This window comes from Durio zibethinus, chromosome 5 (genome assembly GCF_047325235.1).
Source record: "Durio zibethinus cultivar Kanyao isolate XHJ-2024 chromosome 5, ASM4732523v1, whole genome shotgun sequence".
NCBI classification, from domain to species: domain Eukaryota; kingdom Viridiplantae; phylum Streptophyta; class Magnoliopsida; order Malvales; family Malvaceae; genus Durio; species Durio zibethinus.
The window spans coordinates 4,593,349-4,618,427 of record NC_143166.1 but is presented as its reverse complement, the minus strand read 5'-3'; the positions used below and the strand labels follow the sequence as shown (position 1 = coordinate 4,618,427).

Genomic DNA, 25,079 nt, shown 5'->3' with positions numbered 1-25,079 from the left:
AAAAGGTGAATATCTCTTAGACGGTGTAACTCTTTCAAATAATCAATCATCCTTTGTTTAGTAATTTACAATAAGTTTTCTTGTAAAAGGTATATTAATAATTATTCATTTTTAATTTTTTAATATATATTAAAAATGGGTAATAAAATTGAACTTAATTCTTTATAAAAGTCTCCAATTATCAAATCAAATACTTATCAATAATTATATAATTTATTAATAAAGTAATAAATTTTTAATTTCAACAATTATGTTAAATTTTAATAACCTTAATTACCCAAAAAAATTAATGCTGGTTTTTTTTGTTCCTCTTTAAAATAATTAAGCTTCCCAAAGAGGTTGATACCTTTGCCCTTTGTTTGTTTTTTAAGTCATGAAAGACTTTTAATGAGTTTTGCTTAGTACATAATTTTTTTATTCGAAATAAAATTATTTATATTAAGTCTAATAAATTTATTAAATATTATTTTTTAAAGATTTTTCGAAGAAGAGCGTACTCTCTTACACATGAGCCACTCATTTGTTGGTTTTTTTTTTTTTTTTTTTGTTATTGTTGTTCTGTTTTTAAAATGTAGCAAATGAGGCCAGGTATAAATGTTTTACTACATTAGTCATAGATTCTTCTGACAGCAGTATTCCAAGAAAAAAGTAATTTTTTTTCTTTTCAACTTTGGTTAGTATTATGCGAATGAGAAGGAAAGCACGTGAAATGCACTAAAATCCTAAGTCATTGTCACAAAAAAATGTACATAGAAAGAGAGAGTGAAAAAAAAAAAACAAAAGGTGATATATCACTGTAGCTGCTGACTTGAAAATCTCGAGAAAACATTGGTGCTTCAAAAGAAAATTACAAAACTAATTATATTAATGATTTTTTATTAAGGCTGAAACTGAATTGTGGGTAGTTTTTTTGAAAGCAGTGGTCCCCTTCTTATCCACATCAATATATAGCGTGAATCTGAATCTTCACAGGGCGTTTTCTACCCTCAATAATATTCCATTGTTTTTCCGAGTAGTCAATTAGGGTGTGTCGACATTGTGTGTTCATCCATTTCCTCATTTCTGTTAACATCTTATCTCACCCCATATAGTACGGCAGGTCTTGATGTCTTTGATCATGACATCGCCGTTCATCACATCTTCTTTGTTATTCCCATTACATCATAAAAAATAATTTTAGATTATTATATATACCAACCCCGTCATGGAAGTTGGAATTTCGTCGAGCTAAGTTGGTTCTAGAAGATAGTTGTGTTTTGCATGCAATTTTTATAAATATATTGAACTTAGGTTCACTTAATTAATTTATATAGTCATAAATCTGAAGTTTAAATTTAAATATTTGAAATTTTTTTCTATTTTCAGATTGTGTCGTTGTGATTTTTGTTTATAAAAAATATATATTTATAAGTATATTAATTTATTTAGTCTAAAAAAACAAATATTATATATTTTTTGTATTTCATGCTTTTAGAATTTAAACTTTGATTATTGGAACTAAAATTTTCAACACTTTATCAAATTACGCAATTATTAGGTGTAGATATTAAATTTTGTTCGAATTTTTCAGATTCTCTGAATCGGACCTCGATTTTAAATTCGTTTGAGTTTTATCGGGTTCGTGGACTGAGGCTCGATTTTAATCCATTTGGGCCGTTGTCCAATTCCATTTTTTGAGCTTAAACCCACTATTTTTATTTTTACTTTTAGTTTATTTTATTTTTAAATATTAAAGTACAATAATATTAAATTGTAATAATAATTAATAAAAAAAATAAAAAACACAAAAAACAAAAAAAGGCAAAAGATCTATGAGAGTGGGTTTTATGTACGGCACCACTACCGCCCATCCCTTACAATCATTGAGTGCTAGCCACCAAACCCCTGAACTCCCCCTGTACCACCACAATCCCTTGGAATCTCCCTGTGCACCTTACAAGTAGCTACCCACTCGTCTGTCAAGTACCTACCCTAACCATCTATTCCTAAACTGGCTCTATAAAGCCTAGCCAGAAAATGAAAAAAAGGACTTTACCCCCCCCCCAAAAAAAAGACTCTACCTAAAAATCCTATTCAGATACCTCATAAAAAAAAGAACATTTTGTCAGAAAAGAGAAAACAATAAAAAAGGAGAAAAAGCTCGTTGCCAACATAAAAAAGAAAACCAAAGTAAAAAAAAGAAAACAATCCCTTGGAAGCAGAGAACTCAATGCCAACATCAAAGACAGATCATAAAAAAAAAAAAAAATCAAAAGAGTAAAAAAAAAAGGCTTTCTTTTTGGTGGAATCAAAAGGTTTTATTTAGACTTAATAAAGTTATGGCTCTTTTTGACAAAGGTTAAATGATGGTAAAAAAAAGTGAGGAGAGTTTATTTTTTGGGTTGTTTAGGTTTTTCGACTGTCGATAATCACCAACAATAACCATTGATAGTTGCCAATGCTACAGACAGCTATCGGATCTGAGTTTCTAGTGACCAACCAACTCCTTTTAGGATTTTTGGTTTAGGAAAAAAAATGAGATATTTTTTTTAAGAAGAGAAGAAAATGGAGTAAAAAAATTGAGCTTATATATAGATTGCCTAAAGAGAAAACGATGCTATTTAGAGAATGGCCAAAATAACATCATTTTGATCCTTGAAGATCCATGCGTAAACTCAGTGACCCGACCTAAAGTCCGCGCAACAACCCAATGATCTGCTCTCCCTTTGTCCTCTAACTGATCCAGCAAAACCAACCTATATCGACATTGATCGGTTTGGTTCAAGTAAAAATTTTTTTTTTGAATTTGTTGATTTATTATTATTTTTTTTGTTGTTTTGAATTTTTATCGTTAATATTTAGGTATGTTAAAGTGTTTAAATTTGTTGGAATAAATTTTTGTTGTTTTTATAATAATAATTACTAAAAATGAAAACAAAAAATAAAAATAAAAAATGAAATAGATGGTTAAAATTTTTGATAATTTTGTTAAAATTTGAAATAAACCTTATAAAATAATAATAATAATAATAATAATAATAATAATAATAATAATAATAATAATAATAATGGTTTCTAACCTTTGATAATTTTTAAAATTAAAAGAAAAAGGGAAAATAACCAAAAAAAAGTTTTAAAAAATTAAAAAAATAGTAAAAATAATAAAATAATAGAAAAGGATAAAATAATTAAAAAATGTAAGAAAATATATTTTTATTTTACGATGAGATTAAAATGTATTATAAGTAGTGATGCTTATGAAATTTTTAGGTAAAAAATTTTTTTTTAAATACTACCAACGTAATGAAGTATTTATAAAATGTTTTCAATACAATAAAAACTTTCCTTTTTTGCTATAAAATAAAATAAAAATTAGCGAAAATTATTAATAAGACTAACAAAAATGAGGAAAAAGAAATATCTACTCGATTATTGAATTATAAAGTATTTTGAATAGTGATGCTTTATGAAATCTCTAGGTAAAAAGATTTTTTTTTCAATACTATTAGTGTATTAGAGTATTTATAAAAAAAATTTAATATAATAAAAATTTCTCTTTTCTTCAAAACAATAAAAATAAAAATAAAAATAACTAATAATCTTTTTAAAACGAAATAAAACACGTGCATCGATATATTACCATTTACATTGCATGCATGATTTTGTTTTTACGAAAAGTAAATGTGAGCCCCCATTCTAAAACTTTAAGGTATACTAAGAAATGATGCTTAAAAAATTTTTATATAAGAAAGAGTTCTTCTAATGTTGTCAATATATTGAAATATTTTAAGAATTATTTCAATAAAAGGGTTCTAATTTTTTTTCGAATAAAACAATAATAATAAAAAACCAAAATTTCAATAACTAAGATTGATTTTGTTAAAATAAAAGGAAAACATATATTAATTGATACCATTTTAAATGGGTGCTGTGAAAGTGTTAATTTTTTTTTACGTGTAATCGACTCTTGAATTTAATTTATTTCGTAAACCTTAAAATTATTTTTTTAATTAATTTTAAAATTTTATTAAAATAATATATTTTAATAAGTGATCAATCTCACTTAACAAAAAAATTGATGATAACTTTATTTTTTAAAATTTTGTTTCTAAATTTATCAAAGGCTTCAAAACCGTTACGACATTAACAAAATAAATATTATATTTATGAAAAACAAATCAAATTTGAGTAACATGTTGCTTCAAATTAAAAGAACATATGTCCAATATTGGATGCTATAAAAAATGTTCATTAATATTGAAGTAACTAAAAAAAAGAACAATAAATACTAATTCACTGTATGACAAAATAATTTGTACCTGACAATTTTCAATCTATCCTAATTCGATAGGGCCAGATTTTATTTTTTGAAATCGGAGGTCAAGTCGACAAGGGCCAGGTTCTTTCTCCCAAAATCAGCTTTAAATTGGTGTTGAGTTTTAAGTTGCACTGTTTCGGCTCGATCAGAATATATATATTATATTTAGTTTAATATATATATATATATATATTATATTAATAAAATTATTATTTAATATTTTAATTTAAGATGTTAACTTAATAAAAATATTATATTTATGTATAATTAAAATGTGATTTATATTAAAAAATAATATTTTATAAATATTATATTAAATTAAAATTATAAATTAATCTTCGACCGATTGTGATTTATGAATATATAAATCTAAGTAAAAAATATTTTGATATATGATCAAAGTTGGGTTTAAATATTAAAAGGTTGAATCATAATGGATTGAAATAAAAACTTATCTCAATCTAATTCATTGTCATCTCCACTGTCAGCTCAAAACAAAAACCCTTTTTATGTTATATTCCATGTGTGAATATTGTGATTCAACGAAGACATGGTTGATAATTTAATGAATATTTTTATGATATTAGTAGAAATTACTAATAAATTATCTTTAAAAGAGTGACAATATTTTATTTAAGGATTTTTTTTTTTGGCTTAATTGATAAAACAAACACCAAGTTGCCAACGTACTTATATATTCCTGCTCAAAAAGAAAATACCAAAATATAAAACGTAGTTTGGGTAATTTTTTTGCATAAGATGTCTTATTCAGAAGGATTTGCATAAGGAATAAATGAACATGTGAATTTGAAGATAAAATATTTATAAAAAAATAGAAAACGATGGAGATTCAAAGCGGCGAGGAAAAGGTTCCTGGCAAAGATGATATTGTTTGTTCATTCGAGTGGATATAGTGGCTAATGATATAAAGGAGAAAAAGTTTGCATATTAAATAAAAAAAAATTTATTAAATATACTGATAAACTAAGAATCGAGTTTCATAAACGAAAAAAAAATTACATATATTTTAAAGATATATTTAAAAAATAAAACTAACATATGTATTTTTTTAATATCATTTTATAAAATTAAAAATTTATACGAATAACATATTAAATATTAATTCATTAAATAATACAATATTTTAATTGAATAAACAAATTGTAAAGTTCCTTTGTGCCATATCCACAACGATAATCCCACAACGGTTGTCTGGAGTTCACAAAAGAAATTAGAAAAAGACGCGTGGGGCTTGCCTACCCACCGCACACTCCATCATTATCCCCCATCCCACATTTCCTATATTCAACTTTTTTTAATTCTTCATTTTTTCCCCTAACTTCATACATAGGACCTTTTCTTTTTCGAAAGAGAAAAGGAAATTATTTATATATTTTTATAAAAAGACCAAAAATATCTTCAAATTTTGTTTGAATTTAATTTTTCTTCGAAATGATCTTAATTAAATGTGCGCTTCTTCATATCAAATTAATACATTTAAAATTTTATTCTCAAATATTTTTCACAAAAATTAAATTAGGTTGAAAAAAAAAAGAGAAAACTCCTTCTTACCAAATAAATTAAACTCTTTGGGTAAAAAAAATTTACACTACAAATTGATTTTAATCTCGTGCAATGTACGAATTATAATTTTGAATTTATATTATTAATTTGTTATATAAATGTTAGTTTATATAAATTAAAAAAATAAAATTATGAATTTATTAAAAATATTTTAACTTTGAGTTTGAAAGTATTGAATATAATTTATGTATTGCTTAATAAAAGAAAAATTTTTTATGTATTGAATAATAAGCGAAATAAATTTATATTTTTTATTAATAAATTATTCATTATTTCAAGTTTCATATTCATGGATTTTTTGTTAATAAATTATTTAACAATATTTATTCAATAGTTTTAGTAAATGTTGACATTCTAAATTTTAATTGATTTTAATAATTAACATTTATCTTCAAATGACTGAATATATTGAACTTTGTTACTGAAATAACTAGTAATAAAATAATTCCTTTAAGTATTTTAGCAAATGGTTATTTTTATCAAAAATAAAAAATAATTTATTAATTATTACATAAATTAGCATACTTATTAGGGGAACTTTTTTTTTTTGTTAAAAAAACAAATGTATTTACATGGGCATTGAAAAAAATTAAGAAATGTGTGCCAAAATACAAGACGAATATTTAAAAAAAATATATTTTTTATAAGAAACTTTATAAAATTAAGTAAGAATAAAAGAATATTTCAGTGATCATTAATTTTAGCAGTGGTTCATTTCCCTAATTGTTAATTTCTTGATTATGGAATCCATAATATAAAATCTTCTGATTTTGTCATTATATGATTTTGTGAGCAACTCAGAGTGAATATTTTATTATAGTATAATATAATTGCCGAGCATTAAAGAAATTTGAAGCAAAGCAAAGACTGATTTTTTAGTAGATTTAATAATTTATAAATTTATGTTGTGTAAAATATTAAAATTTATATATTTATATCATATTTTATATATAAATTATATATTTAAATTTATATTAATATAAAAATATAAAATATATTTTTTAATTTTATTAAATTTATATATAATTATATCTAAAATTTTTAATTATATCACTTTTAGAATTTTTTATTTATATTAAATTTATATTATATTACTGGTGTTTTAAATTGTTGTATCTTCTTTTGAGGCAATGGTACGGGGATTGGCTGACATTCCTGGAAAAGGTGACATCTGCAACGGTGGAAAATTCATGAATAAAAAAAGGGCAAAAAAACCCCACAAATTGCACTAATAAACAAGTTTAAAATCCGCCTCTTAATCATCAATACGGTGACCACGAGATCTCCGCACAATGCCACACTCCCTATGCATTCTACCACGAGTTTGCACTGTTGGTCCTTCGACTATAACGAAAAGACTACATTCTCACCCACTCCACAATCCCCGTCACCATCATGCAACGCCCACACCCACATGCCCCACACTGCCATTAGACAAAAATCATGATTCTCTTGTGGCCTTACGAAGCGCCCAAGATTTCCTTTCATCGCGACAAAAGATATCTATTATTTCGTGGGGACGTACATTTAATTTGTAAAATATTATTTATTTTAATTTAAAATTTTATAATTTTATTTTATAAAAAATATTTTATAAATTTAAATTTAAGTTTTTATGTATGAATATCATAATAAAATTTTAAAGTATTTTAATATAAGATTAATATCATAAATTCTCTTATTAAAATTTGATATTTTTATCAAATATAATATAAAATATACAAATTTATCGAATTACATAAAATATTTGATAAACTCAACACAAAACAAAAACACACATAAATTATAAGATCATACTAAATGTTAATATTATAAAAGTGACTATTATCATGTAACACTTAACTTTCGTAAGATTTTAAATGTGACTCTCATGATATAACATTTAGCTTCTATTCGAGTGATGATTATTCTGATATCATTTGTGTAGATCGATACCTAACTTACGAGATATTATTTATTTTTATCTAAAAATCTTATGATTTTATCTCATAAAAAGTACCTAATAAATTTTTAAGTTTAAGACTCTACATATACATATTATAATAGATTCTCAAAACATTTCATATGAAATTAGGACGTTACAAAATTTTGTGACATTCTAATCTTACATCAGAATGCTTTGAAAATTTATTATGATATATATATGTAGAGATTTAATCTTAAACTTGTGAGATACTTTTTGTAAAATAAAATAATAAGATTTTCGAATCAAAATAAATAATACTTCATAAATTAGATGTATATTTTTATAAATGTTATCAAAATAATCACTAATCAAATTTGATGAATGTATTGAGTTTGACAAAAACATCAAACTTTAAGACAGGATCTCTATATTAGAGTGGGTACCCAACGTTTGGTGAGATAATATAAGATTTTGTATGATATATATAAATATTTAAATTTAAATTTATAATATATTTTTTATAAAATAAAATCATAAAATTTTTAAATTAAAATAAATAATAACTCGGAAATTAATTTTATCTCTTCGCAAATTCTCTTTGACAAATAAAGCCAACGTATCCGCATGCATTTGCTGTAACATCGTGCCAGTGGGCGTGCAGAATCTGCAGAATCTGTGCTGTGGGCCTTTTCTCTTTTAGTTAAAAAAAAGAACACCATAGTTGTTCAGCTCAGCTACTATTACTGCTTATTCATAGTATATAGAGTAATAGTCACACATTTCAACATTTAATCTCTTGGAAAAGAAGTTTTAATGGCTATTTTAAGATGTCGATATATACAAATTTTTTTAATATTTTAATTTTTAAAAAATAAAAGAAAAAGTTAAAGAAATTTCGCCCCTGTGCAAGGGAAAGTTATGAAAGAAAAAAGTTAACAAAATCTGCCTACTTACAATGTATTCAAGAATGGTAGGCAATTAAACTTCGTTAGCTATATTTAGAAAGCAAATCAATCATTGATACATGTTTTAATTATGATTATGTTATTTGGTAGGTTCCAGGAAAGATAGTTGTGGAAAGCAAGACGAATTTTGTGGAAAAGAAATGATAGTTGGCAAAAGTTGGCATCCTTCTAATCAATATTTTCATCCCTTTTTCTTCAAAGAACATTTATCACTTTAATATAGGCTTTAATCTCTTTATAAAATATTAAATTAATTTTAATTGATTTATGTAATTATTTTTAAAAAATGATATATAATACATTTAAAATTTAAATCTCAATATTTATCATTATTTTCTTATATTGAGATTGTGTCTTCTTTTGTAAGAAAAAAAAAATTATATATGATCAAATTTATAATAATTGTAAAATTCACTAAAATTAAAATTTTAATATTTTATAAAAATTATGTTAATTTCTTCTATAGATTCCTCATAAAAAAAATTATATATTTATGAAAGTAAATCCAAGATTCCTGTAAGTCAATCAGTCCGCACATTGAAATGAGTAGGTAAGCAGGGAGAAAATAAAGACAATTTATGAATGTTTTAGAAATGTCGACACAATTTACGGCATCCTTATTATCAAATTGACAGATTCATTTGACATAATTTCGTAAGACTAAGCAAATCAACCTTTCTATTGTCAGAAACTGGTCCCAAGGTAATATTCGCTGTTCATGCTATAAAATAATACGGTGGCATTGTTCAATTTACGACTCAGAGTTAGAAAGGAAAGATAAGGATTAGTTTTAGCAAAATTTTGGGGTCGGGAAGATGCCAAGATGGTGACTGTTCATTGTTGTTTGCTTTTAAAAATGCTGCTGAACAATCCCACTTTGTAAAGCACCAAACCCTCCTCGCCAGCACTCTTGAAACGAGCCACGTGCTTTGTTCACACCGTCTTGCATTTTGCTTCTTCAAACCAACCTCGAAGCTGTTGTTTTATGCCATGAATGTGAGTGACTACTTCCTCGGTTTCAGTTTTGGTTCTATTTTTCGATTCTTTTATCTTCTTATTTAGATTGGGTGTTCGATTTTTTTGGTCTTCGGGGCACTGATAGAGGCATTGTTTTTGCAGGCTACCTTTTCTCAAAACCTGAGACTTTCTTTCTCAGTGTCTTCGGTTTTGATTGGGGGATAATAGGATTCTGAGTCAGCTCTGATGAAGGTCTCTTTAGAACTTGTAAATGCACCATTTGTCATTGCTTTTCTAACATGGATTACCATAGACATTTTGAAACGTAGGAGACATGACGCTATGACTCACTTCAAACATAGAATAGGGACAGAAGCAAGAGTTTTTACTGCTATAATTGTTCTATCTAATGTTATAATCTCTACTTTATACTTGGGTTTTGGGTTTTATATTTTTTGGAATAGTGGAATTGTCCCTACCAAACCCGTCTGCTCGGCCATCACTTGGTTTCTGGCAAGTTTAGTTACAATCTATTCAAAAAACAAAACTTTCAGTGAGCACAAAACCTGGCCTTTAGTCCTGATAGTATGGTGGGTGTTTTCCTGCATTTTTCTTTCACTTTCTGCAGTGGTTTACCTTATCCACCACTTAAAATCCAAAGAATTGCCCTATCCTTTGCCAGAAGCCAACATCGTTGATATAGCTTCCTTGCCTTTGTTGATACTGCTTTGTTGCTGTCTACCTCTTGCTATTAGTGAAAACAGTGATCTTAAAAATCCATTGCTTCGCAAGAAGGATGAAAACTCCTCCAGAGATGATGGTAGTTTCACTAATGCTAGCATCTGGAGCCAACTCACATTTCGATGGCTAAACCCTCTCTTTGAAAGGGGTCGAATTGAAAAACTTGAGTTGCACCATATTCCTCCAGTTCCGGAATCAGAAACTGCAGATAATGCTTCGTTGTTGCTGGAAGAATCACTTCGAAGACAGAAAACAGAATTTTCTTCATTGCCAAAAGCAATAACTCGTACCATAAGGAGATCCCTGGCTCTAAATGCAGTTTTTGCAGGTATTTTCTTCTCAATTCATTGTGTCTATTTTCAAATTCTGTTTGCAGCAGATTATAATGCTTCTGTTTACTTTTTGTAGGACTTAATACAATTGCCTCCTATGTCGGACCCTTCCTTATCGCCAGCTTTGTGAATTTCTTAAAGGAAAAGCATGATAGTTCAGGCTACCAATATGGGCTGGTTCTTGCGTTTATCTTCTTCTTTTCAAAGACTCTGGAATCACTAACTCAACGACTGTGGTACTTCGGCGCTCAGAGAATTGGAATAAGGGTTCGTGCAGCTCTCACAGTATTGATTTACAAAAAATCTCTATCAACTAAGTTTGTTGGTCCCAGCAATGGTAAAATCATAAATCTCATAAATGTGGATGCTGAAAGAATTGGAGACTTTTGCTGGTACATTCATGGAGTGTGGTTGCTACCAATCCAAGTCTTTCTGGCCTTGGTAATACTGTACAGGAATCTGGGTGCTGCTCCTTCCGTTGCTGCTGTCTTTGCTACAATTTTGGTGATGGTAAGTAACACTCCATTAGCCAATAGGGAAGAGAGACTTCACTCCAAGATCATGGAAGCCAAGGATTCAAGAATAAAAGCAACTTCAGAGACTCTAAAAAGCATAAGAGTCCTGAAACTTCATTCATGGGAACCCACTTTCTTGAAGAAGCTTCTTCAACTTAGAGAAACAGAGAGAAACTGGCTTAAGAAGTATCTATATACATGCTCAGCTGTTGCTTTTCTGTTTTGGGCATCACCAACTCTGGTGTCAGTCATCACATTTGGTGTCTGCATTTTCTTAAAAACACCATTAACATCAGGAACAGTACTTTCAGCTCTAGCAACTTTCAGGATTCTACAAGAACCTATATACAACCTTCCAGAGCTCATTTCCATGATTGCTCAGACAAAAGTCTCATTTGATCGAATTCAAGAGTTCCTTGGAGAAGAAGATCAAAGGACGTTCTTACCTGATGGTGGTTCAAAAGCATCCGATGTTGCGATTGAAATTGAGACAGGGGAATATGCTTGGGAAACATGCAGCCAAAACTTAAAGAATCCAACCATCAAAATCACAAAGAAGATAAAAATAATGAAAGGTTATAAGATTGCTATTTGTGGCTCCGTAGGCTCAGGCAAATCAAGCCTACTTTGCAGCATACTAGATGAGATCCCTAGGATTTCTGGTGCAGGTATTAAGGTTTATGGGAAAAAGGCTTATGTTCCTCAGAGATCTTGGGTTCAAACAGGCACTGTCAGAGAGAATATATTGTTTGGGAAGGATATGGATAAGGTTTTCTATGAACGTGTTCTTCAAGCATGTGCCTTGAACCAAGATATTGAGATGTGGGATAATAAAGATATGAGTGTTGTGGGAGAGAGGGGAATGAACTTGAGTGGAGGCCAGAAGCAGAGGATTCAGTTGGCAAGGGCCATCTACAGTGATTCTGATATTTATATCCTAGATGACCCTTTCAGTGCGGTTGATGCTCACACAGGAACACATTTGTTCAAGGTTAAAAAAAAATAAAAAATCCTAACTATCTTTTCAATTGCTATTTGTTATTGAAGCTGCACACTTGTTTCCATATTCTTAGATGAAGTTCCCTATTGTGTGATAAATTTTTTGCAGAAATGTCTCACAGGATTGTTGTCTCAGAAGACTGTCATTTATGCTACACACCAATTGGAATTTTTAGATGCAGCAGACCTAGTTCTGGTAAGCTCCTCACTGATAAGTGATAACTGCTAAGAATTAACAGTTGCAGTGTTTCATATTACCTTCTGTGCATGTTCTTGTAGGTGATGAAAGAAGGTCTCATTGTTCAGTCAGGAAAATATGAGGAGTTGATTGCTGATTCTGATGGTGAACTTGTTAGGCAAATGAATGCTCATAGAAAATCACTAGAACAAGTGAACCCACCCCAAGAAGACGATTCCTTGACTGCTGGACCCTATCAGAAAAGTCAAATCGAAGTCATAGAAGAAAAATATGGTGAACCCATCTGCCATGGCAAGCTCTTCGAAAGGAGTCAAGAAGAAGAAACAGAAACTGGTCGTGTCAAATGGAGTGTTTACTCAACCTTTGTCACTGCGGCTTATAAGGGAGCTCTTGTGCCAGTCATCCTCCTCTGCCAAGTTCTCTTCCAGGGACTACAGATGGGAAGCAATTACTGGATTGCTTGGGCAACAGAGGAAAATCACAGGGTATCAAGAGAACAGTTAATAGGCATATTTGTTTTGCTGTCTGGTGGAAGCTCCATCTTCGTACTGGGAAGGGCAGTTTTGCTGGCAACTATTGCGGTGGAGACATCTCAACGCCTTTTTATTGGAATGATAACATCAGTTTTCCGTGCACCCATTTCATTCTTCGACTCTACTCCCTCAAGTCGAATTCTCAGCAGGGTTAGTTTCTTGTTTGCAACAAAGTGCAGCTGCTTTTCGCTTTCCATAATGTTGCCTAAATATTTCAGAAATCAAAATATAATTCTCTCTCTGGTTATTACAGTCTTCTACAGATCAAAGCACATTAGACACAGACATTCCCTACAGATTAGCCGGGCTGGCATTTGCTTTAATTCAGTTGTTCAGTATCATCATCCTTATGTCCTATGTTGCCTGGCAGATCTTCCTTCTCTTCCTCGCCATCCTTGGAATCTCCTTTTGGTATCAGGCAAGTACCAAAACCATCTAAATTCATATTCTACTTGTGTGGCATAATATGCAAAAAGTGCCAAAGAAATTGCAAAAGACAATGACTAATAGAACTTGCATTTACATGTAGAAATTTTATTTTACTTTTATGTCTTCATGATGTTTCAAATTCTAAACGCCCTAAATTATCTACAGAACTATTATATTTCGACTGCTAGGGAGCTAGCCAGGATGGTTGGAATTAGAAAGGCTCCTATCTTGCATCATTTCTCTGAATCTATCACAGGAGCAGCAACAATTCGTTGTTTCAGCCAGGAAGACAGATTCTTGGAGAAAAACCTGAGCTTGATTGATGATTATTCTCGTGTAGCCTTCCATAACTCTGGCACAATGGAATGGCTGTGTGTTCGAATCAACTTTCTTTTCAACTTTGTCTTCTTCCTGGTGTTGATCATCCTGGTGAGCTTGCCCAGATCCGAAATTGATCCCAGTAAGTCCTTTCCTCCTGCCTCTTTTTTTTCTTTTAATCTTGATAGTTGACTTTTGTCAAGTTTCTTCCGTTTGAAATCACTAATGTTGAGTTTCTAACTAAAAAGCATATTGGTTTGGTATCAGGCTTGGCAGGATTGGCAGCTACATATGGTTTAAACTTAAATGTACTGCAGGCGTGGGTAATATGGAACTTATGCAATGTTGAAAACAAAATGATATCAGTTGAAAGAATTCTTCAATTCACAAACATACCTAGTGAAGCTCCCTTAGTGATCGAGGACTGTAGGCCAAAGCCTGAATGGCCAACAGAAGGAAGAATTGAACTTGAAAACCTCCAGATGCAGTACAAACCTACTCTCCCTATGGTTCTTAAAGGCATAACTTGCATTTTCCCGGGACAAAAGAAAATTGGAGTTGTTGGCAGAACAGGGAGTGGAAAGTCCACTCTAATTCAGGCTCTCTTCAGGGTGGTGGAGCCTTCAGGAGGACGGATTGTTATTGATGGAGTAGATATTTCTTCTATTGGTTTGCAAGATTTGAGGTCCAGATTGGGCATAATCCCACAAGACCCAACATTGTTTCAAGGAACCATAAGGACCAATCTGGATCCTTTACAACAGCATACAGATCAAGAAATCTGGAAGGTAAATGTTAAGACCTGGTTTCTTTGGAAATATTTATACTAAATTATCTGGTTTAACTGAAATAAACTCATGACAGGTCCTCAAAAAGTGTCGTCTTGCAGACATAGTGAGGCAGGATCAAAGGCTTCTTGATGCTCCAGGTACAAAAATTTAATAATTGCAAACCACTTGATATAATTGCCAGGGTAGTTGATACTGAAATCTGGTAACTTGTGCAGTCGCTGAAGATGGAGAGAATTGGAGTGTTGGACAAAGGCAGCTTGTTTGCTTGGCTAGGGTGCTCATAAAGAAAAGGAGAATTTTGGTGTTGGATGAGGCCACAGCTTCCATTGATACGGCCACAGATAATGTGATCCAGGAGACAATAAGAGAAGAGACAAGCAGATGTACCGTCATCACTGTGGCACATCGGATACCAACTGTTATTGACAATGACTTGGTTCTGGTTCTTGATAAAGGTAAGTTGAATTAATCCTATTAAAAACCATTTTTTTCTGCTTACCATCATAAAATAACTAATAGGATGAGTCACATAAAGCGACTCACCACTTGAGGCTGAACTATTGCTGGCATTAATATGCTGAAATATGACAAATTTGAAACGTAGTTAATGTTATTCAAGAATGCAGACGGTAAATATCAGATAAGCATAAGTCCAATAGCATAAAGTAGTACTGCTTTGGATTTTAGATAATGCTGCATTTGGAAATTGATTTTAGCTGATTGCTATAAATATGTTGCTTAATGCCAGGGAAAATTGTAGAGTACGATATGCCCGGGGTATTACTTGGGGACAATTCTTCTTCATTCTCGAAGTTGGTGGCTGAATTCTTGAGATCATCCAAGAGTAACCACCATAAGAATATGTTTTGAGGATAGACAGAAATGATACATGGATTGCAAAAATGTGGGAGGGGTCTAATGGATTCTCCACCAACACGAGAGCTTTTGGATTTTGATGAAGATTTCTGCCATGGAATCCTGACGATCAACTTCTTTTGGGGGTGGTTGGAATGTCAGAAAAATAAGGAGGAAAGTTAGGGTGACATCAGTGCGACATAATGATTGATATTCTTATCACTTCAATTTCTTTGGATATAAAGGAAGCTGGGTTTGCAAAGATGATTAGTTTGTGTACATCTGATTGAACATGAGGGCCTGTTTGAGAAACCATAGGGGGATTTTCCTTTCGGCACAGTTTCAACTAAGGGTCAACTCCACTGAGCAATTCCCTCCTTCCACTGAGAGGACTTTCCTTCTTTCCTCCATTCTGATGTTTTACTCAGCATGTCAAATTCATGAAGTTTTGGACTGCACGCATTTAAATTAGGCTTTATACCCTCCCGTGGAAAATAATGGATTAATATGCATCCTATAGAAAGATTTCGGCATGAGTATTACCACTTACAAACACCTGCTAATGTTTAACAATTTCTCTCAATTACTTGCCATCACCATCCACGTTCAAAAGTATTAGCAGTTGTTGACATTACTGATTGTAACTTACAAGGCCTAGTTTTGGCAGAAAAGTTATTTGATAGTTTTTCTAAGTTGACATATGAGCAGGAAAACTCGGATCGACACTTATAGATTCAAATATAAGAAAGCAGCTGCTGTAGCTGACAAGCTTGATGTGTACATATCTTCCTTTAATGTCTCATAAGTTGATATAAACTTTAGTAAAGCTGATTTTTTTTTTTTTGTATGTTTTGTCTGGTGACAATTTGTATATGTAGCATGCCGCATGTTCATATTATTTATCCTCGTTAGAGAGTTGTGAAATTTGCTAAGCATTTACAGACGCCTGACACAAAGAGAGAAACCCAGATATTACCAGGCAGCAACACAAGCTTTAAACTTTAATTGTAAGGACCACTCATGAGAGCTGACTTCATATGACATTTACTTAACACTAACAAATCCTGTAACAATGAGAAACCCCAATACTACCTAACAGCAACATAGGCTTTAAACTTTAATTGTGAGGCTTATACAGTTAAAGAGGAGCCTTTCAAAACTAGGTGTATGCCGCCGTTTGCTACAAACACACGGTATTCTTTAGTAAAAGGCAAAAGAATAGTTCGCTCTGCGCTCATTGCGCGGCTGCAAACGTTGGGAAGGAGAAACCTGTCTCATTTTATAGAACTTCTCACGCTATTAGCTCTCTAGCTTCTTGATGTGGGATAATGTTGGCTTGCTTGCTTGCTTTTTGGTAATAAAGTTTAGTACAATTTAAGAGTGGCTTCCTCGAGGAAGTTGGAACTTCCCAATACAAATATCAGAAAGTTAAAACTGTTACAGAAACTTTTTTTATATAACGAATCAAACTTGCTTTCTTCTTCCCGGTCATTTTTTATAATCTGATAGACACACAAAAGATATAAACTCTCCTTAAAAGACTACTGAGACTGAAATTTGAACTGATCATTAACCATGGATTAGGCATCATCGTTATGGATACAGATTTCAATTTGTAGTTCATCTACCTGCAAGAAGTTTGATTTTGTGTTTGTATGCTTATTTTCAAGGCTGAGGATTTACTTTTCTGGCGCCTAATATAGAAAGATGTCTTGAGAAAATAAGGGGGGAAAGGTCAGAAAATGTTAATGGCACAATAGAATATGACCATTGATGTCCCGTAATATTCTCGTATGATTTTAGTTATAACTCTGTTCAGAAACGGTGACATTTCCTGTAAGGCACAATTCCACTAACTTACCTTTTTTTTTAACCTTTCCTTCAACATTCCTTTACAAAGAAATATGGGCTTGGAGCCTAAGTGAGAATGATATGGGCTTGAATGACACAAAAAGTATGCTATTAATAGTACAAGACAAATTGAAAAGATATAAATAATAAAAAGTAAATTGTAAAAGCATTTAATCTGGAGCTTATTCCAGATTCATGCAATCATGATATCCAATAATTGGGATCTGGAGGTGATGGATAAAACTTTCGTAAAGTTATAAAGGTAAAGTCCACGAAGTTTCTTATTAAAAATAATATATAAAAATATTATTTATAATTTAAATTTGATTGATATTTATTTAATAATAAAAATTTTATTAATATTTTTATTAAAATATTTATTTAATAAATATAATAAATTTTTTTAATTTAATCTATCCATTTTAATTTTTATTTATTTATTTTTAATAAAAATTTTTATGAATTTTATTTATTAAATTTCATGTAAATTTTTTCAGATGCGATATTCAATAATTGATATTCAAATCTTATTATTTAAAATTAATGTTAATTTTTTTATGTAATTATTTTTAAAAATAATATTTAATAAATTTAAGTTCGGATATCAAAATATGCAATTAAAGATGTCAACAGGATGGATTTATACTGGCTCAATTCCGATTTGATTCTTTAATACTTTCATTCAATTTTGTCTCGATCAATTATTTAATTATTATTTTTGACATATGATTCCAATTCAATACATATATATATAACTTGTATATAATTCAAATCAATTTAAAATTAATTTAATAATTTTAATTTAATATAATGTTGATAAAAATATTATTTTTAATATAAATTAATCTTAAGTATATATAAATATAATATTTTTAAATTAATATCTTAAATCAAAATATTAAATAATAAATTTATTTATACAATACATAAAAATAAATAAATAATAAAATATATTATATATCCCAAGATGAGACACAGTATTTTAAATTTACTTCCAATCCAATTTCAATTTTCTAACTAGCTTGTCTCAACTCGATTTTGACTTTAAAAAAAATCAACTTCTATCGTTTAGAATGGATCAAAATTTATGGTATTCAAATTATTTTATTATCTCTTTTTACGATCTCTTTTCTACTTTTAAATTGCAATTTTTTTATACAAAAAATAGTAAAAGCATCTTATTAAATTTATAAGTATAAATATTTTCACTAAATCATTTAATTTAAATTAATATAAGAGAGACTTATCTTTTACATGTAACAGTAGCCTTCATTATCTATTTTATGTATTAAAAAAAAAGAAGAATTCCCCCCACTCCCAAATAATAATCAAGTTTGAGTTTTCAATTACAAAGAAAAAAGCTTCCATACGCCAATCGGGGTTAGGTTTCGGGCCAAGACTTGAATCCTAATTCCAAGCTCATCCATTAACGCATATTGTATACTTGCAACAAATCAATAAGCACATATATATATATATATATATTTCATAAAAAATGATATGATTTTGTGTATTTATATGTTTTTATTACGTAAAATATAAATAATTGCAAGCCACTCGATATAATTGGCAGGTTAGTTGACACTGAAATCTGGTAACTTGTACAGTCGCTGAAGATGGAGAGAACTGGAGTGTTGGACAAAGGCAGCTTGCTTGCCTGGCTAGGGTGCTCATACAGAAAAGGAGAATTTTGGTGTTGGATGAGGCCACAGCTTCCATTGATACGGCCACAGATAATGTCATCCAGGAGACAATAAGAGAAGAGACAGGCAGATGTACGGTCAACACTGTGGCACATCGGATACCAACTGTTATTGACAATGACTTGGTTCTGGTTCTTGATAAAGGTAAGTTGAATTAATCCTATTAAAAACCATAGTTTTCTGCTTACCATCATAAAATAACTAATAGGATGAGTCACATAAAGCGATTCACCACTTGATGCTGAACTATTGCTGGCATTAATATGCATCAATATGACAAATTTGAAACATTGTTAATGTTATTGAAAATGCAGACGGTAAATATCAGATAAGCATAAGTCCAATAGCATAAAGTAGTACTTCTTTGGATTTTAGATAATGCTGCATTTGGAAATTGATTTTAGCTGATTGCTAAAAATATGTTGCTTAATGCCAGGGAATATTGTAGAGTACGATATGCCCGGGGTATTACTTGAGGACAATTCTTCTTCATTCTCGAAGTTGTGGCTGAATTCTTGAGATCATCTAAGAGTAACCACCATAAGAATATGTTTTGAGGATAGACAAAAATGATACATGGATTGCAAAATGTGGGAGGTATCTAATGGAGTATGCCCCAACACGAGAGCTTTTGGACTGTAATCAAGATTTCTGCCGTGGAATCCTGACGATCAACTTCTTTTGGGGGCTTATAGTTGGAATTTCAGATAGAAAAATATGGAGGAAAATTAGGGTGACGTCAGTACGACATAATGATTGATATTCTTATCACTTCAAATTCTCTGGATATAAAGGAAGCTGGGTTTGCAAAGATGATTAGTTTGTGTACATCTGATTGAACATGAGGGCCTGTTTGAGAAACCATAGGGGGATTTTCCTTTTGGCACAGTTTCAACTAAGGGTCAACTCCACTGAGGAGCAATTCCCTCCTTCCGCCGAGAGGACTTTCCTTCTTTCCTTAATTCTGATATTTTACTCAGCATGTCAAATTCATCAAGTCTTGCATTGCATGCATTTAAATTAGGCTTGATACTCTCATGTGGAAAACAATGAATTAATGTGCATCCCAGCGAAAGATTTCGGCATGAGCATTACTACTTACAACCACCTGCTAGTTAAACAATTTCTCTCAATTACGTGCCACCACCACCCAGGTTCAAAAGTATTAGCAGTAGTTGACATTGCTAATTGTAATTTACAAGGCCTAGTTTTGGCAGAAAAGTTGTTAGATAGCCTTTTCTAAGTTAATATATGAGCAGGAAAACTAGGATCGACACTTATAGATTCAAATATAAAAAAGCAGCTGTTGTAGCTGACCAGCTTGATGTGTACATATCTTCCTTTAATGTCTCATAAGTTGATATAAACTTTAGTAAAGCTGATTTTCTTTTTAATGTTTTGTCTGGTGACTATATGTATATATAGCATGCTATGTGTCCATATTCTTTTTCCTCGTAAAAGAGTTGTGAGAACAAGTTTTGCAAACTAAAACTGCTAAATGCCCTTAGCATTAACCAAGTACCAATATAGCACCCATGAGAGCTGACTTTCTAAGAGAAACATGAAATTTGCAAAGGATTTACAGACCCCTGACACAATGAGAGAAACCTAGATATTACCAAGCAGCTTTAAACTTTAACTAGTTTTAAAACTTGTGCGATACATGAAAATATATTCATATATTAATAAATTTTATATAAATATAAATTTTTAAAATAATAATATAAGTTATGAAGTTTATGAACAACTTATAACTTATATAATCATTTTTATTTAAATTTATATATTTTAATATAATAAAATAAATTAATTATATATTGAATATATTTATGCAATTATCATCAATTCTAAAAAAAACTCAAACTATAATTTATTAAATCCAAATAATTTTTAAACAAAAGGCAATAATGTTTTTGATCTAAAAAAATTAAAAATTTCATCCTTAAAATCAATCTCAGATACAAAATTTTTTTATGAGAGAATCTTCTATAAGTTAGTTATTGAAGCAAAGATGCAACAACTGTTTTTTCAGTCTTTCTTACTATCTTTGAAGTATGTGTCATTTTACTTTACGAGCCAATAGATTTCACAGAAGGAGGTGAAAAGATAAATAAGACAACAATCTATAATTTGACAACAATTGAGTTGTCATCTATACTATATAATTTTATAACAAACATAATAATTATAATAAATTTATTCTTATCTCTTTCAATAAGTTTTTACATCCAAGCTTAGGATCATAATTATACACTTTATTCATTATAAGTTTGGTACTATTTGTCTCAAGATTATACTTTGTTGCTCTCATCTCAAGTACACAAATTTTGTCTCAGAGATCTTCAAATATCTCTTGAATTTTATAATCTCTGTTTTCCTAAATTATAAGTATATATATATATATATATATATCATTCAATTAATTTAAATATTAAATAATATTAAAATAATTTTTAACTAAATACCTTAACAAATATTTCATAAAGATCATCAATATCTTTATTAATTAAATCTTTAGCTTTTGTATTGAACTATATCCCCTTTCCGAAATTATCATTTGCATCAATATTCAACTTGTATCTATAAAAAATACAAAATTCTACGATTATAAATATAATATAATAATTTAAAATACTTTTACTATCATCATGAAATAATAATTTTTTTATATATCAAATATAAAAAATATAAATACAAATTACCTTGGAGTTAGATTAGGGATATCAACTTTGTAGGAATAATATTGAAAATTTTCATCAATTTTTCAGATAGTGTTTTGTTACACCCACTTGACATATATTACCAACCAAAAGTGATATAAACTTTTATGATAATGATTCTACTAGTGAAAGACTTTCCCCATATATACCTAATTATCTTTAAATCAATCATCAACAAAAAATATTAAAAAAAAGCTAATATCATAGTTAAAGAAATATAAAATATAAGTATAAAAAGAAAATAATCTTTGAGTAGCATAGACCAAGAAATAATGCAAAGTAAAAATTAGAGAGAAAATTGAAGTAAAGTTGAGTAGTGGTCAAAAGATATAAAATTATCAAAAAATTGTTAAAGATGCATTATGCTTAACCAAAGCTACTTATACAAAAGGTGTGTTGTAGGTTAATTAATAAGATAATTTTAAATTATAAAAGTTAATATTGAAATAATAAAAATTGTAAGTGAATAATGGTCTAACAATGACAAGTTGATTGATATTGAAATATTTTATTCTACCATTAATATTTAGGATTCCCTTAATTTAGAACAATAAAACAAATTAAATTTATTGTATCTAATAATGACCATAAAACAAATTAAATTTTAATTAAATCAACATGCAATAATATCTAGATTTTAAAATTGTAAAATATTACAAATGAAATCAAATGAAATCCAAGTGCATTAATGTTTTATCAAATGAAATCAAAACGTGCATTAGTATTTTATCAAATAAAATCAAATGAAATCATATTTAATGAAATATAAATCTATCAATCAAATATAAATTAATAAAATATTTTATTTCATTAATTTAATTATGAAGAATTAATTTGATATATTTGTTTTCTATATTTACACATGAAATATATCAATTACTCAAATAGATACCATATTTAATCAAATATAAAAGTATCAAATAATTGATTAGAGAATCACTTATTTTATAAGTGTAATTGTAGTATTTATTAAATTATTAATAAATTATATATTGATTGATTTAATTTGTCAAATTAAGAAATTTTTAAAATTTTAATACTTTTAATATGAATTGAATTGAGAGTGATTTAAAGTCAATAATAAAAACATAAATATAGTCAATTAATAAGATAATTTTAAATTAAGAAAGTTAATATTGAAATAATAAAAATTGTGAGTGAATAATGATATAATAATGACAAGTTAATTAATATTAAAATATTTTATTCTGCCATTAACATTTAGAGATTCCTTAATTTAGAACAATAAAATAAAATAAATTTATTGTATTTAATAATGGTAATGAAACAAATTAAATTTTAATTAAATCAATGTGCATTAATATTAAATAATAAAATTATAAATTGTTATAAATGAAAACAATTGAAATCAACATGGATTAATATTTTATCAAATGAAATCATATTTAATGAAATATAAATGTATCAATCAAATATAAATTCATAAAATATTTTATTCCATTAATTTAATTATGGAGAATTAATTTGATATATTTGCTTTATATATTTACAAACGTCATGAAATACATCAATTACTCAAATAGATATTATATTTAATCAAATATAAATGTATCAAATGATTAATTAGAGAATTAAATATTTTATAATTATAATTATAGTATTTATTAATTTATTAATTATATATTGATTGATTTAATTTGTCAAATTAAGAAATTTTTAAATTTTTAATACTTTTAATATGAATTGAATTGAGAGTAATTTAAAATTACTAATAAAAGCATAAATATAATCAATTAGTTTTTTAAATTATTTTTAAATTAAAACTATATTAAATAAAATAAAATATATTTATTAGATGTCACGTGACGATTTTTAAAACCATTCACATGTCAACATTTAAACTGTTCGCGTAGGATTTTTTTCATTTTTGCCAAAAACATTGGCTTTTATATATTTATTATAAGAAAATAAAATAAAATCATATTTAATAAAATATAAATGTATCAATCAAATATAAGTTAATAAAATATTTTATTCCATTAATTTAATTATGGTGAATTAATTTGATATATTTGCTTTATATATTTACACATGAAATACATCATAAAATATATCAATTACTCAAATGGATACTATATTTAATCAAATATAAATGTATCAAATAATTAATTAATGAATCAACTATTTTACAATTATAATTGTAGTAGTTATTAATTTATTAATTATATATTAATTGATTTAATTTGTCAAATTAAAAAATTTTAAAATTTTAATACTTTTAATATGCATTGAATTGAGAGTGATGTAAAATCAATAATAAAAACATAAATATAATCAATTTAGTTTTTTGAATTATACTTGCTTTATTTATTTACAGATAAAATACATTAATTATTGAACACTATATTTAATCAAATATAAATTTATCAAATAATTGATTAGAGAATCAACTATTTTATAATTGTAATTATAGTATTTATTAATTTATTAATTATATATTGATTGATTTAATTTGTCAAATTAAGAAATTTTTAAAATTTTAGTACTTTTAATATGAATTGAATTGAGAGTGATTTAAGGTTAATAATAAAAACATAAATATAATCAATTTAGTTTTTTGAATTATTTTTAAATTAAAAATGTAGTAAATAAAATAAAATATATTTATTAGATGTTACGTGACGATGTTTGAGACTGTCCATATGTCAACATTTTAAGCCATCCACATAGGATTTTTTTCATTATTGCCAAAAGCTTCGACTTTTATATATTTATATAAGATGCATTAATTACTGAATATTATATTTAATTAAATATAAATTTATCAAATAATTGATTAGAGAATTAATTATTTTATAATTGTAATTATAGTATTTATTAATTTATTAATTACATATTGATTGATTTAATTTGTCAAATTAAAAAAATTTTAAAATTTTAATACTTTTAATATGAATTAAATTGAGAATGATTTAAAGTTAATAATAAAAATATAAATATAATTAATTTAATTTTTTGAATTATTTTTAAATTAAAAATATAATAAATAAAATACATTTATTAGGTATCATAATGAGTTTTAAAATTATCCACGTGTCAATATTTTAAACTGCCCAAACTGTTATATATTTATATGTCAACATTTTAAGCCGCCTGGCTATCATATATTTAAGTAAGGCTCCTACAGTTAAGAGGAACACCCATGACAGCTGCTTTTCTAAGAGAAACATGAGTTTGCAAAGGATTTACAAACTCTTGACACAATGAGAGAAACCCACATATTCCGAAGCAGCAAAACAAGCTTTAAACCCTGATTGTAAGGCTCCCACAGTTAAAAGGAGCCTGCAAGAAATAGGCCTAGGCATGTCTGCAACACGGTATTCTTTAGTAAAAGGCAAAAAAATATTCGCCCTCTATTAATTG

General features: G+C 28.4%; 1 protein-coding gene and 1 non-coding gene across 2 annotated transcripts; one reads left to right on the top strand and one right to left on the bottom strand.

The window, feature by feature from the left end:
- Positions 1–9,505: 9,505 nt before the first annotated feature.
- LOC111282616 (putative ABC transporter C family member 15) lies at positions 9,506–16,264 on the top strand. The gene is made up of 11 exons (XM_022870768.2): positions 9,506–9,748; positions 9,872–10,778; positions 10,859–12,288; positions 12,406–12,492; positions 12,576–13,178; positions 13,282–13,446; positions 13,623–13,917; positions 14,043–14,563; positions 14,640–14,703; positions 14,782–15,021; positions 15,315–16,264. Exons 2-11 carry the CDS (start codon positions 9,956–9,958, stop codon positions 15,434–15,436), a joined length of 4,350 nt encoding a protein of 1,449 aa, XP_022726503.1. The 5' UTR covers positions 9,506–9,748; positions 9,872–9,955; the 3' UTR covers positions 15,437–16,264.
- Positions 16,265–16,553: 289 nt separating this feature from the next.
- On the bottom strand, positions 16,554–16,668 carry LOC149518702 (U5 spliceosomal RNA). The gene has a single exon (XR_016342537.1). It is a non-coding gene; the product is annotated as a U5 spliceosomal RNA (small nuclear RNA).
- Between the last annotated feature and the right edge of the window lie 8,411 nt (positions 16,669–25,079).

Excerpts from the sequence above, each read along its gene's own strand:
- LOC111282616 (XM_022870768.2), top strand. The coding sequence starts at position 9,956 with ATGAAGGTCTCTTTAGAACTTGTAAATGCACCATTTGTCATTGCTTTT. Across the intron at positions 12,289-12,405 it reads CAGGAACACATTTGTTCAAG|AAATGTCTCACAGGATTGTT; the intron begins GTTAAAAAAAAA and ends AATTTTTTGCAG. Across the intron at positions 13,179-13,281 it reads CAAGTCGAATTCTCAGCAGG|TCTTCTACAGATCAAAGCAC; the intron begins GTTAGTTTCTTG and ends TGGTTATTACAG.